We start from the raw sequence: 17,057 nt of genomic DNA on the forward strand, positions 1-17,057 counted from the left end.
ACGTTTTTTTTCCAAAAAAATGGCAAAATATTTGTCGGAAAATTCAGAATGGTATTTTGACGCGGTCAACAAGGACCATCGATTCTACTTTTGACGTGACCGACGTCGATGAGAGATTGGTAAAAAAAATATATAACGTAAAAGTTGTCGTGTACTCGACACAACACGCGCCAGTACAGACGATCCTTTAGCGTATTATTGTTTAATCCGACCGCGCATGAAATCGAATTACATCGACTGAATATATCGCGCTCGTACCTATGTGTGTTCCACGCCATTTCACGACGAGAGGATTAAAAGCCAAACGATGTTGAACGATCGATACGAGAGGGGAAAATCGATGTTTGCGTAATGTACGCTAATTAACCGCTAGTTGGCATAGAAAATAGCGCCCTAAATATGCAAATGATGCAAGATGAAAAATTTTACCTGCGCGAGGAGCGAGAATTGTATGCGACAAAATTGCTGTAGGTATTAAAAATCGTAAAAGAGAGAGAGAGAATTAAGTATCAAAATTTTTACATTAAAAAATGCAAAAAACTCATTCATGTGAGAAGAAATTTAATAACACACTGATATCTCTCCCTCTTATGAACGATATGTAATATCATACATTTCTCAAGCCGTCAGATATAACTTGGACATTTTAATATTGGACTATGCACTCTCGAAAATCTTCTCTACCCCGCATTATTAGCGCTATGGATTTAAACCGCGTACAGGGATCGCGATGCATCCAGGAAGTTGAGCAGCATTTCAAACGGGATAACACCGCCTCGCTGTGGCGCGTTTCGCGCGTAATTCCCCTGAAAAGTTAAACCGGGACGTCCCGTGTGTGCATATTATATGCAGTGTACGGTGCATCTGACACACGAGATGTGCGCCGCCGAGAACGCGTCGCCTACGCGCGGCTGTGACAATCGAAGCGCGGCCGACCGACCGGTTGACATTTTCGCGTTTTCCCGGTCCTCGTGTCGTAATTAATTATCGGTTCACCGCGACGAAAATAGACAGCCGCGCACTCGAGTGCAATTTTGCGCGCATACGTGATAACTGGCGTGAATTCTGTCTTCGGCAGAAATTAGAAATCGACGTGCAATTTCACACGCGTCGATGTCAGTCGACTCGACTCGTCCCCAAACGCGTTTTAAATATCAACGTAAACGTATTCATTAAGTCTGATGGTTGTTATAGAATTGATTAAGAGTTGAAAAAGAATTTAAACGATATATTCGGAGACTTGGATCGCTCAGTCTTTAAACAATCACGATATGCGACTCTTGTTCCTCCGGTTGAAAGATAAAATCACGAGTATACGCGAATAAAATACGTCTATAGTTTATATTAATACTATAGCAGACTGAATAAATTGTGTATATAAGATTTTACGATGATCGTAAAACATGTCGAGATATGCCTTACGATTGGTACTCAGCCATTCGCAGAGATAGCATTTTTATAATATATCGCCATCAATAATACTTCCTATACTCATGTCTCACAATCCACAGGCTACGCGATTGCGTCTATCTTTTGGCGATTTCAGACTAGAATTGCGATCGATCAATGCAATCATGAAACGTTAAAATCTCAAGAATTATGCCACTCGCGTGACACTGACAGATAGTTTAAATTTATCGAATTATAATATTACGCATATATACACATATACGTGAATGTATATATGCGCGAGCACATTTTCTGCATTGCGCGCTTTTATCGAGTCGGAAATCAAATTGAGCACGAAGCCTATGGAAATATGTGACAGCGTATCGTATTGGCGTAATTAAGTCCGGCTAATTAGCGACGAGTTTATCGCGCGTTTATTGTATTCGATTGTGAATCATGATGACATAATCGTCGCCAGGCAATACGTTAACGTCTGACGACTTTTAGCGCGGGCGCACGCGCCTCTATTCCAAATTACGCCAATACTTGCGGCCGAGTATAACCGAGAGAAATTGTGCGATAAATATTTGCGCGTCGTGTACATACGCAAACAACAGCGCTTCGCGAGTTAATTGGCTGCTAGGGTGTTCAATAATAAGTTAATATTGCCGCAACACTAATAATAAAACTCGATTGTTCAAGTCGATCGATAGAGGGAATCGAGAGCAGCAGCCGTTGCTCTCGATTCGCAAAATTACATTATGAATATTTGGAAGAAATTTTGGAGTACATTTTTAATTTATGCTACAAATGTAAATACTTTGACAATTTAGCATGAATTGCAATTTTCAACTTTGCAGCGCTAAAAGATTAAACGCACTTCGCTGAAAGTTTCTCTCTATTATAAAGCCTGATACTTTTGTACATAGAACGGCTTTCATGCCCTAATTTACAGGATGATCGTCAAGAATCATCAAATTTCACGTTAAAACATTGACTATTTGATTGCAACGTTATTAAATATTGTAGCTTTTCCTGAGTTGAGTTTTGCGACGTTTGTTCATCCTGTAGCACAAGTTCTTCCAGCACCCGATAGCACACGTTGGATCCATCGACCTACAGAAAGACACAGATAAGACTATTTCACCCCTGTCAACTCACACCTAGCCCATCTTCTTGGCAGGGAATTACATGCGAAACGCTTACAGTGTCTCTTACAGCGAGCGACCTAATTACAAGTTTACCTTTCTCTGTTTTCTGTTTGCTTCTTATGTTATGGACCAACCCTGGTTTCCGGTTTCTCTATGCAGTCCTTCAAGGTAATTCGCCACCGGCTTTTTCTCTACTTTCGCCTTAATTTCTATCTCTCTATTACATTCTAATACATTCATTCGGATCATCGCTACGTCACCATGTCACTATAATTACACAGAGCGTCTTTGAATAGATATATATCTAATTAGCTGTCAGATCTAATCTGTCGGAAGAGATTTCGTTTCAAATATTTACGTTTTAAAAGTTCTCTCTTTGATCAAATAACGATGAAGTCTTATGCAAAATATGTGCCATTGATATTAAAAAAAAACGGTAAAAGAAAAGGATAAAAATTCGAGTTAGACATATGAAATATAAAATTTTGTAGTATCTTTTTATAGTGACATATACACATATACATCATACATACATCATTCACACATCATTCACACATCATTCACACATCATTCACACAAACAGCCATTCTGAATTCTTATTTTCGACTCTCTTTTATCACTTTTTTGTTATCTGTCTCTTTCAACATTTCTCTATCTTGTCATAAGCACATTCACGTCTTTTTAATAGTTTCGTTTCTTCATGTGCCTCTTCTCGTGCGCCGCCATATCTCCTCGCTCATCGTCGTTACCTTCACCGCCGATGTCCGATTTTATTGGCGAAGAGATTTCTCCGGGATCGATGTAACGAAAGAAGTAGTATAGTCTTGAAAAAGCGGAGGACGTTGCTTTCTCTCTCTCTCTCAGATCCTTGAATGCTGTTATCCAGGATCGTCCCGTACGAAAGCCCTTACTCATCTTCCCGGTGGAAGATGATGCCAAATTTTTTGCCGTTCACGCGCGCGCACATCCTTCTGTAAAAGGAAGAGCGCCTTCATGTTTCATCGATCCTGCGCTTGCGAGCAGCGTCGCCCATAAATGCGGACACTGGCGCGCATTACATGACGTCGCCGAGCTATGCAAACTATGAACCACCGTGAGAGCTTAATGTGCGCCTTTTCTGCGTCCGTCCATACACCGAGCAAGTAGAGAAGCAGCAAAGTGCGAGAGTAGCGTGCGCGTGCCCGCATGCTAAGGCGAAAGAGAAGCGAGAAAAAACGAAGAAAATATAAAGATAAAAAATAAAAATAAAATGCACATACGCGCGCGCGCGCACGCACTCGTGCGCATTCGCGAGCGTAGAGCGACCGCTGACTTTGCATTTTGTAGTCGGTGTTTTTTATGCGTCCTATTGCCTCTCTTTTTCAGCACTCTTTCAAATCTCTATCTCCTCTCTTCCCAGACCCGTTACCCCGCCTGCCCTCATCCTCCTCACGCTTGACGCGCCCGCTAAAAACGCGCATTTTTTTCTCCTCTTTTTTTTTGCACGGCACCATTATGCCACCCAGCGCGACTTTTGAAGCGTTTTCCCCGGGATTGTATCCATCGCTGCTATTTATGATGCAAATCGAAGCGGATTCCGTTCTACTTATTCCTCTTTTTTTCTGTGGTACATTTTTGCACAGACCCATTAATGATTTCTAAAATCTAAAAATCGGATTGTTGAAATCTCGCTTGTTGTGCATTCTGACGAGGCTCTCAAAAGTATAGGCAACTGCACAGGAGAATTTTAAGATATCCAACATCTTTTGCAGAGATTTTGAGATCTTTGTCAATATTTAGATGTCGAATATTACATTTATGTCTATTTTCGCAAATCGTTAAAATTTTTTTATTAAATTTTCAAAAAATTAAATTTAGGATATTGAAATATTTGAAAGAACAAGAATTTTATTGAATTTAAAAAATTCTTGGAATTATTTATAAAAATAAATTAAATAATTGGAAAATTTTAAGTATTTAAGTAAATTTTCTATAACTCTAAATTATCAAATCATTTTAAATATACATTTTAAATATACATGTTTATTTGTCCTATTTTACTAAATTTTCGAAATATTTTTTACTTCATTCGTTTAGAATAAAAGATAATAAAATTATAGAGATTTTTTTAAATAAAAAATAATGAGATAAACAACATTTTTATTGTAGTTTGCTACAATAAAATCCAGTAATTTACTAAAAATACAATTTTTTCGTTTGCGGATATAATTTTTTATTAGTAGATTTTTCTTGTAAAATATTTGCTTTTCGATTGGAAACGAGTTTCTAATTGTTGACGAGTCAAAAATTAAATGTTGCCAATTTTGCCTTGCAAAGCAAATTAAGCCAAGATATTGCTTAATCGTTTTTATGTCTAATTTGATGGACGGATAATTTTGATGTTTAAGTGCGAGTTATTATAAGTTTTAAAACAAATAAGAGTAAAATACAAGGATAACGAGGAGCTCGAGAATGATAATGGTTTTGCACGTTTCTCAACTTGTAATTGGGACAAAATAGAATTTATATTTGAGTTTGTTACACAGTATGTTCTGTAATTGTGTGTTTTTCCAGAACCAGAAATACCAAAAATTAATCTAAAAATAATGACATTGTTGCAATATTAAGGTATCATTAATCAAATTTAACGATCTAGTTAAAAATTTAATGAAAAACGCAGCAATACAATTTTTAAACTTTAATTGCAACTATTTTAACAAAATTTTGATTTTCTTATAACTGTATTTTATTAGTTATTTATTATATTTGATATTGGAGAAATTGAATTTGCATCACGAGATATCGATCGCACATTTAATCATCAATTTATTATGAGGAAAAAGCGCACAACTTATGTAATATCTCGTGAGTGAATACTTTATGAATATTTTATCTCTCAGAAGAATTTATTTACCCGATATACAAAGTTAACCGATAAAACCAACCATTACGGATATCGCGTATTATCGATCGCGGACTCTCCTCAGAATATGCCGGAATATGCCAAGCCAATCCTAACCGATTCCTAACCGAAGATCCGAAGAGAGAAAATCGTGCCTTGCACTCGATTGCACTCGAAACGCACGCTGCGAGCATCACAGGCAAAACTTATAGTTTAATTTCGTTACAACATGCATGATAGATTGTATGATATGTATATACGTTAACGACATAGTCTCGACACATAACACACATGCACACACATATATATGCACGCATACAAGTATATACATGTACACACGTACACACATGATATTTGCATGTCAGCAATTTTCATATCGATAGAATCTTAGTTTTCTATCACGCATAGTCGAAAAATGGTATCAAGTGGACATTACGAAAGAAGTTGTTGATTTATGAAACTTTGCTTTATGTTCAATGCACAGGCTAAGAATCCGCAGAATCCAAGATTCTCAAGATCTCTTGGAAGCTTTGGCATTCTCGTATTCTCGCATTTCGAGATTTCTGAGTTTCTCCGCTCTTGGGAAGTTGAGTGATTGTCTGCCACCCGAAACAAGGATCCTTCTGGATTCATTACTCAACACGCGGTCGTTCGCCATTTACAATCCTAAGGAAAGGAAGCCCGGGTTTCCGACGCGCCGCGCGAAAGAAGCGGGAAGTCTCGGGGAAATGAAATATGCCGTTGCGAAAAAAAAAGTCCGTGGAAAGCTTTCTCTCTTTCTCTTTCTTTCCTTTCTTCTCGCGAGTTTTCCATAGTGAAGACAAGGCGCGCGCCAAACAAGCGTCGTAAATTTCAGGTCCCTCCTCGAGAGAATCGTACCTCATCGAGAGAGGGAATGCAAGCGAGCTGCCTTCTTGCAGCCGCGTGTCGACAGTGGCTTTATCTCGGAAGAAAGGCGTCCGGTCAAATGTAAGAAAGTTCGCGAGAAGTTCCGGGGCGTTCTTCGTACCTTCGTGACGGAAACGGAATCACAGTGATATCTGCCTGCACTTTTTAAAAGTCGCGAATATTAACTCGCGAAATTATTTGTATTTCGATATTCCTTTTTCATACAGAAACGAAGTAACTAAAGTCATGTAGCTTGCATTAAAAAGTTAGACACAATTGCATATTTATTTTATTAATAAAACATGTTTTTTTGTATACGATTGTTGTTTTGATTTGTAAAATTTGAGATTTTCGCGATACGATTTTGCCTAAAATTGGAATTATTAAATAGTGGAACGCAAACGCGCAAATCGAAATGCTTAAATAAAATAACGCGTCCAGTTTCGGTGACATAAACGTTTGGCGATCAGCCGCATCATTAATAACTTTATTCACGATCAATCACATAGCCAATCTAGAGCTTGCTCGCGTTTTTATTATAACTGCGTGTCACTCCGAATAATGAACATCGATACTAATGACGTGTTAATAATCCGAAAAACGAAAACGCTGACGTAAATATATCCTCGGGCATTGAAAAGCTATTTCTATCCTAGAAAAAAATCACTGTGACGCATTAGTCATTTTCAATATTAAAATGTTTTAAATCGTTCAATTTCTCCCTTTATTTAACATGGAACTATTATTCCTATTATTCTGAAACCAGCTTTTTATTTTCGCCTTAATTTAGATTTTAATATAGATGTAAAAACAATTAATTTGCAATTATTATCCCTTTTAATAATAAAAGAATCTATACAAGTTTTATGCCTTGTAATCCGTTATCGTTCCAATTTACGATTCTAAAAGTGTAATGCCACTTTGATTCTAATGAAAACAAAAATTATTTTAAATTTTCCGGATGCACTTTCGCGATAATAATAAAAGAGGCTGTACAAGTTTCATGACTTTTGATGGATTGTCATTCTAACGTGCGTGTTCAAAAATACAATTCCATATTGGTTTCAGTGAAAAATCATCTCAAATTTTCCAATGCACTTTCGACCTGATAAAAATTTTGTAAAGTTCGCAAATTTATCCTAAAATAAGTGCTAGTACAGTTCGCAAACATAACCGACTATTAAGCCGACTATTAACCGATTATTAATGCAATCATTTGGACAGGACCGGTAAAAAATAACGCAGCCTCGTGTGTCGCGGGGATGACTTTTACGAGATCGTTAAAGGGAAACTTGAGAGATACTCGTCCGCTCGCTTCTCTTCTCCTCGCTGTATCCGAATGTAGGGCGTAAATTTTCGACGTTCGGCGTTATACGACCAACTTACTCCTTACGTTCTTATCAGACTATCGATCGATGGCGCGCACGCGTGCGATTGGATCCCGTAAATCGATGTAACCCCGCCAAGCCGCGCTGACCCTCGACGCGGGTCTAATAATGTACAGAGGGTTGGAGGAGGGACCACCGTGATATATCGAGTTTAGATTTCTAACGCGCGAGATCGAGTGGGATTTAGGGAGGATCTGCTCCTTCGTCCGGCGTTGCGGCGACGATAAAGGATTTACGAGCGGAATTTTGTTCCCCGCCGTTGTAATGGGTTTCCTGATGAAGATTGAATTCGGGCCTCTTTCGGCGCGTTTTGCGAATCTCCGGATACATTCCTTTGTCTTCCTTTCTTTCTTCTTTTTTTGCACCCGATATAATTGTGAGATTCGTACGGAAATCATTTATTACGGGTTTCCTTCGGTTTATTGGGAGTTTGAGTAAATTTTTCAGTGCGCTAGAGAGAGGAAAGCTAAAGGGGGCGCGATGAAACAAAACGAGACATGTGAGACGGCTCGTTATTTTTTTATGTTCTGATTGATTGATGACTTGGAAACAGCGCTCGTATTACGAATTACTAGCTGCCGCCTGTGGATGAGAATGCACTGTTTTCTCTTACTTTGCAAGGAAGATTAATAACAAATGCAAAAATCTCGAGAACCATTAATGTATAATTATATAACAATTATTACATTATACTCTATTGAAGTTAATTTTAACGCATTTCAATACAATCGTGTAATCTTCTCGTTTCTCGAAAGAAACTATCATTTTTCGGTATCGCCATCCCTTATAAATAGCGTCGATTTTCAGTCGCGGCAAGTATCAAAAAAGGAAGAGAGTTTCCTCGGCGACGAAGATGATCGCGTTGTTTCGCTGAGAGCGAAACTTTTTCGCACAACACTCTTGCCGCCCGAGAAGTTAGTACTTTGGATGCGCTGTAAAAATTTCATTTCCAAAGTGTATTATCCAACGCGCGCGAAAGATGAGCGCGCGATTACGCGATAGATGCTCATATAAGGACTATTTTACGATTACGACGACTACAAGGCGCGCTCTTTACGACGGAACGTTGATTACAGGCCCAGCTGCCGCGAGTGAAATCTTCCTTGTAAAAAAAATCAGTCAGTATTTAGCGACAGTCGCACTGCACGTTGCACTGCTAGAATTGATTAGTCCTATGAATGTCGCATGCTCGAATGTCGAATACGGGAGAGCACCGATATACACGACGGATACACATGTCAATCAAGGTTTTGCACCATCTTCCTTTCGGTGAGCGCGCGAAATAATTCCAACTAAGTAAATCATTAAATCCAAGTATATTCGAAGCAAGATTTTGGGAAAATAGACTATTAATTATTTAGCGTCTCTGTCGAAAGACGCGAGAAAATCCTCAAATAATTTAGGGGAGCTCGGAAGCTAGAAATATAGAGCTTAGAAAAGAGACGGAAATTTTGCATCGTTATATTTATAGACAACGTCTCGGTTACTTCGTCGCGTGCGATACCGAAGATTTATAAGTGAAGTGGGGCAAAACTTTCTTTAACATGTGTATAACGGTATATAAGTTGGAGAAGCGCCGCGTTTCTCCCATGATTCTCACAGATCATGATACGGCCCTCGCGACATTCACATAACGGCATAACCGCGATCTCACGTGACATATTTATCAGTGCATTCGATCATGAACGCTGTTACCATTCATCACCCTTTCTCGAATCATCTCATCATCTCGCCTAATCTATATATCGCTATAATCGTTCCCGGGACGCTCCCGGAAAGACGCGTATCAGTCGTGGGAATGTTATATTCCGCAAGTAATCTCCAGTTCATTTTTCTTTAGCAAACGCTTAAAATCTTAATTGCTTGGAGTCATTCGAAAAGAATGAAAATTAAAGAGCTTTGCGCGGTATTTAAGCGCTTTTTTAAAATTAAATTCTTGCTAAAGAAAGGTCGACGCGCCGTGTGAATTCCTTGAGAAAATAACTCCCGCCGCTGGGATATACGTCTCTCTTGGGGCACCCACGATGATTATAATTAATGCATAGTTTAATTAAATACAGACCACACAAACTCCTGGGTTTTCGGATCCAGTATTTCAAGGGAATCTTTGGTTTTTCGAAGAACTCGGATCCCCCGGATATCATCGCATCCGGGGGATCGTAAACGGTTGAGCGGTTGCGAAAATATTTGTTTTTATCAGCCCTTTTGTTCTATCCGACCCGAGGGAACGTAACCGCGAAAGTTCGTGAGAATGTTTCTTGATAGAAATCCTCGGAGGCCCGTAGATCATAATTAATAAATAAGCTCGCCAAACGACGTCGTCGTCGTCTTGCCATTATTCACGATGAGTATCGCGGCAGCGGCGTAGCGATATCGTCGTTTTCAAGCGAAATGACGTTTATCGTAATTACCCGTCCAGGCGCATTGAACGCACTAAATTTCCATGGTTCTCTATTAATTACCTACTGATAATCTCGACCTGTAATTTACAATACGCCGGAGGACCCTCCATCGAAAAATCGCGCGTCGATTCAACCGTCCCGTACGACGAGCTTAATTAATCGCAGTTGCAAATGACTGATTAACCCTTGTAATCGGTGACTAATTAACCTTCTGTGCGCCGCCGTAGCGACGTCACGTCGCGAAGAAAAATAACTCGCTTTTCCTCTCTCTACTTGGTTACTCGATCAATTTACAAGCGATATTAATTCGCTAGAGTATAGAGTATATCGACATGATAGTAGTAAAAAATCGCGATGGTGCGATCAATCTTTCTTGCTGACGGAGAACGTGCGCCTCGAACTGTTTTACGTCGTCGGGAGAAACGAGCAAAAGACGGGGAATCGATTTTTCTTTCAGAGAGGACACGCGGGGCTCCCGAATAAAAGGAGTCTCACTTGATTCCTTTCTCTCTCTTTCTCTCTCTGTATCTTTCTGTGTATTGTTACCGTCGAGAGCGCGATCTCCTTCTCTTTTGTATTTTTTTTCTTTTTTTTCTTGATCAATTGTGTACTATTTTTATATTGATTCAATGATGTTATTCTGTGGTGCTTTGCATGTCTCTATTGGACTCTGCATGTCGTATAGGGCATCGTAAGTACTTATTAAATGAACTCGTCATAAGACTACGAAAAAATACACACGACACTTTTCAGACGCCAATCTCGTCGCCGAAGGGCCATGTGTATCCGCGAATCCATCGATCCACGGATGCTCGGTTTCGAATCTGCTTCGAATCTTGAAATATTCCTTATGGATCTTTGGATTCCAGGATCGTTTAAGATCCCTGAATGTTCAGATTCTTGTTGTAACCGAAGATCTTGGAGTCTTTGATCTTTGAATCCTCAGATCTCGAGATGGCTGAATCTCCCGATCCGTTTCAGACAATCGAAATCGAAGATCCTTCCTAAGATTCTAACATTCGGGGATGTTACGCGGATCGTCTGATCCTTGAACATTTAAATTTTTGTACACAAGTAGTAAAATCCAGGATCGTCTCTACGACGACGTCTGGCTATTTACATAAAAATACGATCGAGGAATCTCGTTTCGCTGATCCGTTCTAGTACGTGATATAAGTTTGAGTCAAAGAAAGTTAATATTATTGTATTGATATAAATAATAGTATAAATAAAAAAAAAAGAATGATAAAAAACAACGAGGTAGAGCATCGAGCTTAATCAAAATGAAATATATATATATCTCGATAAAATAAAGATAAAAGAATCGGATAGATAGAAGATTCAAGATTCTAGTAATAAAAATCTCAAGATTCTCTAAATCTTTATTTTCTTTAATCTGTTGATCCTCGGAACCTCAATTAACTAAATATCTAAAATCCTTGGAATAATTAAAGATCCACAGAGATATTTCAAAGGATCACCAAAAATCTCTGCTACGTGCTCTTTGAAACTGTTCCGTGTTTCAAGATGTATTTCTGCTGCAGAACGAAAACTTTGCCGACACGTATACAACTTCACGGCTCGATGCTCTGAATACAAAAGAACGTAGCCGAGCGAGAGGTTGAGAAAAACAGAGGAACGAGCCTTCGCCGATCGATACGATTTCAAGTTGCGGAAGAGAAGTTCTCTTCCTCTCCTCTTAATCTTCCGTCGCACAGGGCGAGCCTCGTGGCGCTGCGCGTCTCTCGCCCTCTTACATTTTTATTAATTTGTCCCGACATAGAAGGAAATCCTAGCAGTAGCGATATATCATTATTAAATTCGCCTTTTTTCGTTCGGACAGGATAGCCCGGCTAACGATCGCCGATCGACTTCTGTTACGATTCTGTCCGCCCCTTCCCCGTTTTTCTCTGTTTTTTTTTTCATCTTTCTTTTTTACTCCCGTATCAATATTTTTCTCCCGCAACACCTTCAGGTGCCTAGTTAATCCTCCCTTTCGTTTAATTTTCGGCTTTTCCATTGGCCTCACGAACCTGCAAAAGAGAGATTAACGAGAGAGACGAGCAAAAAAGAAGGGAAAGCGAGAAGGAAGGTGAAATAAATAGGTGGAAGAGGAAGAGGAGACGGAAAAAAGAGGGATTTGTACCACGAGGGAAATGCTGACAACATTCGGCAAACGGGAAAGGAACGCGAGAAATGACTTCCGCAGATTTTCCTCGCGCAAAGGCCGACGTTGTTCTAATCTGGGAGTGTATAAAAAGACTACCCATTTTTTAGTAATACTACCAAACCGACTGGCGCGTCGAGAATCGTGTAATTTTGCGCTTACAACAGACATATCGAGAAAAAATGGCGAAATAATCAAAGTCGAAAATTTGTTCGAGACAATCTTAAATTTTCAAATCTTTCAATTTTATTTCGTTTTCTAAAATAATATAATAAGTAATCGTTCTTCTCAAATTACATGATTTTATTCTCCTATAATAGTACAGAGAAAAAGATACTCCTCTCTTCTACCGCGCGTTCGCATAGATCAATAATATCCAAAAGTAATTTCCCGACACAATGATCGGATTTCGTGTATTCTATTGGTTTCTCGCGCGATTCCATCTCTATTTTGCGTCGAAAGTCTTCCTCTTTGCTTTCCGGTCATTCTCTCTCATTAAGCCCGTCTATGAACACCGAGAACTACGTCGAAGCTGCGGGCGTTGTGAATGGCTAACTGCCATCTCGTTAATTACCTTTTCGTTTTTTTTTTCATGGTATAATCCGATTCGACTGGAGTTGTACGAGAAAATGTACATTTTAACTTTTGCGTTATATTTTTTTCCATCCCTCAAATTTTTCAAATCTCTCATGTCCTCTTCTATGATACCTCGTAAACCATTTTTTTACGAAAGGAACATTGGATTTTCTGTGCTTGCTCTCACCAAGATTTTTAAAAAGACGAGAGAGAGTCTCCTTCTCTTAACTATATTCCTCTCGAGAGTTAAACGTTTAAATTTTTCAAGATTTTAAAAATATTTCGTCTTCCGTATAATTTGCAGAAAAAAATCTCTCCAGAGATTTATCAAAAGAGCGCCATATATTTTAGAAAAAAAAGCACTTGTCAAATTATATTATATTTACAATGTATTATTTTAACATATTTTTAAAATTCATTATACAGTTGCAAGTTTATTACATTGCATAAAAAAATAGAGGTGATTTTTTTAGAGAATATTTAAATATGACGCGACATGTTGTTTTAGTATTTTTGATAAAAAATATGCGGATATTATCTTTGTCGACAATTTTGATGTACTCGGTGTTGATATGTCGCGCTTCACAGTGGGATATCACTTAGTTTCTTATACGGAATTATCGGAAAATCACGCGACGTGTATTAAAATTTGGTAAGAAAGTTTGTGTTTTTGTATCAAGAATTTCTGATTAAATTATATGTCGTTATTCCTCCTTACTTTTACTAGCCGTCGAATTACGTCGAAATTATTTACTTCTTTTAGTTTCTACGAGCTCCCGTAATTTAATCGCGTCGCATGATTTTCCTCCGTACAAGAAGTACAATTGGCACTCCGAGTAATTGGGACAAGGAACGTGGATTATATGTGTGTCACGTAATGTTGCCACTTCCGTGAACTACCAACGGTCACATCCGAGTCACGCTTTCTTTTCCCTTACACCTTGTCTTCTTCCCATAAGTAATTCATTTCGTCTCTTCCTCACGGCGCAAGTTACACGAAGCTGCAAGTTCGTTACGCCAGTCTAATTGCGACTGTTTCGTCCACGACTCTCTGAATTTCAAGTATTTGTTTGAAAGATCTTAAACGATCTTTTAGGAGTCTCTCTTAATGTTCTTTCAACGATAATTATCATTTTCGCATGAAAAATTTTATTTTTCTCCAAATTATACATGTCGATTTCTATCAGAATTCAACAGTCGGTCGAATGTTATCGATTTTTCAAGATTTCAATCAACTTCAGCTCGTCGAAAATAGCTGGCGATCAAATATATATGAGAATCAATTTACGAGAATTCATAGGAAACGAAGACGTAATGGAAACTCCGAGAGCTTACTTCGTGAACTTCGCGCGTTGACTTGTGTTCCTTATCCTCCGACTTCTCCAGATCCTCTTTTTAACTTTTCTTATTTTTGTCGCTTTTCGTGTTTTTCTGCGAAGAGTTAATGGCGTCCGGATTCGGCGTGGTTCATGTAAAATTCCGTTACACGAAAAGGCATATCTGCCGATTAACGCGTAATGGAACGCTGGTGACTTTGAGCCGAAGTTGGACACCATCGATTCTCCCATCCTTTATAAATAATCTCGATGTTGTCTTCTGGGTGTTTCCTCTTTCGTTTTTCTTACGTTTCTATTACGCTTTTTTCATTTGTGTTTCATTTTCTTTTCCCTTGAAACACGGCACCTCGTGGAATCGAGGCGCAACGAGCACCGCGTAACCGATTGACAGAAATCTTTTCTCTCCGTGTAGGAAAAGGAAGATGGACCGGTGTTCAAGTTTTACGAGACCATCCGTGATTTCGGGGAGGACATCATGAACACCATCAGTTACTTGCGTGAAGTTACCCTCTTTGCGCCTAGCAACGAGGCGCTGGAGGAACCAGGCGTGAAGCAGATGCTGCAAGACAAGAAGCGCATCAAGGAAATCCTCAAGCTGCATTACGTTAAGGAGAAACTAACCATCGAACATATCAGGAATAAGACCATCAACCAAGTAAGTCTTATTTTTTTTGCGTTTATATATATGATGATAAAGTTATCTAAAATTGTGATACAAGTCGAAATTGATGTTTAAAGTTATACATTTGCATCTTATAATAAATAAGATAATAGATTTGTCATATAATAGATGAGATATTGTAAAATATTAATTTTGCCTATGTAATTGTTATATACAGGCTCTAAGTATATGATAAACTATATAATGACATAATGCTAATTTGTAAAATTTATTTAATATTTTGCAATTTGAAGATTTTAAGTCGAAATAATTGATATTGTGCTTCTCTTACATTGAAGAGAATTTTTCTCCGTGCATGCTGAAAACGCTGTATCAGCAATCATTCACGTGAATACATGTTATGTAATTACATTGATTAATTCAATGTTCTTCTCTTTGTTTTTTTTCAAAGCCACCATTGAGTGGGAAGTCAACCCTCGGGGTAATTATAAATTCATCCTGTTTTCTCAATTTTGCGCAAATTGTTTCGCAAATTCTCTCCTCTGTCCGCATCCATTTGCACTGTCCGCTTTCATGCGTTTTCCGATGTTGAGCGCATTACGAGCGCAAAACGAATGCGAGTTAACATTTCCAACACTAACACGCCGCACCAGGCATTCGGCAATCGATAGCGTCAATAAATCTCGTCCCGCCAATAGCTTTAGTAATCGAACGACCAAAGAGATTTCTATTCTTGCCGCGATACACGATATACGAGGTGATCGAAAAGTCAAAGTATTAAAATTTTACAGACGGAATTTGACGTTTGAGAGTACGAATTATTTTATCTTGCAAGGCCGTACATCTTCAAAATTTTCTATTTTTCGGAGTATCTCGGAGAGAACGAATTATAAGTATACGCGGATATTGCAATTGATATCCAACGTGACTGATTTTTCTGTCACCCCGTAGATCGAGAATCGCACGACTCGAATAAAATTGCGGAAAGGTTCGACAGCCTGGCGGAATGGATTTCTGCCGTTTCGTCGGCAACACGATGTAACGATAATTGCGTATTTTTGCGGAGGAGCTGCGGAGTTTTCTTCGCGACCGAGAGGGTGACGAGGACGAACGAAAGTGATCTCACCTGGGCGCGGGCGATAAGAAAACTCGGCTTCCTCGGATTAAGTGGATTGGAAGATAAAAAGTTTCGCGAGATGGAATAGGAGCCGCGTCTGAACGTCATAACAACGCGCCGAGGCTGTTCTGCTCTTAAACTTTGCTCAAAGTCGATCGGCATCGCCGGTTCGTTTTCGCACTTTTCGAGACTCATTATCATCCAATCAGCATGGTGGAACTTTTCGTCGGAATAACAAAAAACTCCCGGCAATTTTCCGCCGCGGTTCTTTCCTTTGTCCTCCTCCCCTTCGTTTATTTTTACAGTCCTTGTTCGGAGGATGAAATTGCAAACGTCATAAACTCTCTTTATTCTCGAATTTTAATATATGTATATATTTGTGTGTATTCCCGGCGTGCGCGACCAAGCGCATCGTTAATTAATTTTCTCGCAAGTCGATGAATTTTTCGACCGGTTGTCGTCGTTCCCCTTACACCGACACTTTACAGATGAGATCGCAATGTACAATGCCGTTATCCTCTCTATCAATCATACTCGTCATTTTCCACGCGGCCCCGAGAGCGTCTCGTTAACGCACGCGAGAACTCAATTACGACAAGAAACCGGCAAATATCGTAATCGCGAAGCGCCGAGAAAATCAACAGAGTGACGGCGTAATCGCTCACGCGCATCACTTTTCACCGACGCGCGCGATTTATTATATTAATCTCGTTATTAATGCCATATTACGATAGTCGCTATTAATAATAGCGAAATACGCGTCAAATACGCGATACACAAGCGAAGAGGAGGCACCCACGTACGTGGCACACGTTTTCCGCGGTACGCAATAATTCTTTAAGTGCGCGAGAAAAAGAAAGGCGTTGGAATAATTGTGTAAAATCGATAAATTTCTTCTTGAAATGCTTTAGAAATGAATTTGAGTTTATTGGCTTTGGAACAATGTTTGCACAGATTTGCCCGTGTGTTATCTATACGCACTCGTCGAATTTATAGGGTGCCGCCGATACGACACGTCTCGCAAATCCGCGGTGAAAAATCATACCCGGCCGATTGCACCTCGTGGGATCGCGAAAAAACAAGGGATGAAACAAAAGTAGGGAGAGAATTCGGGGACAAATCGCGTCACGCAAATGCTC

The 17,057-nt window shown here is 39.2% G+C and overlaps 1 protein-coding gene across 6 annotated transcripts in view; it reads left to right on the top strand.

The window, feature by feature from the left end:
• LOC105255294 (fasciclin-1) overlaps nt 1-17,057 on the top strand; it is a 232,184-nt gene that overhangs the window by 194,845 nt on the left and 20,282 nt on the right. For 3 of the 6 annotated variants that reach the window (XM_011264495.3, XM_011264500.3, XM_025411776.1), the window contains 4 exons: nt 2,700-2,708; nt 10,785-10,790; nt 14,592-14,834; nt 15,253-15,282. In XM_011264495.3, coding sequence (XP_011262797.1) covers nt 2,700-2,708; nt 10,785-10,790; nt 14,592-14,834; nt 15,253-15,282 — 288 coding nt within the window. The remainder of the gene's footprint in view (nt 1-2,699; nt 2,709-10,784; nt 10,791-14,591; nt 14,835-15,252; nt 15,283-17,057) is intronic. The other 3 variants (XM_011264496.3, XM_011264498.3, XM_011264497.3) reach the window with 3 other exon arrangements.

Source organism: Camponotus floridanus, unplaced genomic scaffold (assembly GCF_003227725.1).
Source record: "Camponotus floridanus strain SB8 unplaced genomic scaffold, Cflo_v7.5 scaffold43, whole genome shotgun sequence".
NCBI classification, from domain to species: Eukaryota; Metazoa; Arthropoda; class Insecta; order Hymenoptera; family Formicidae; genus Camponotus; species Camponotus floridanus.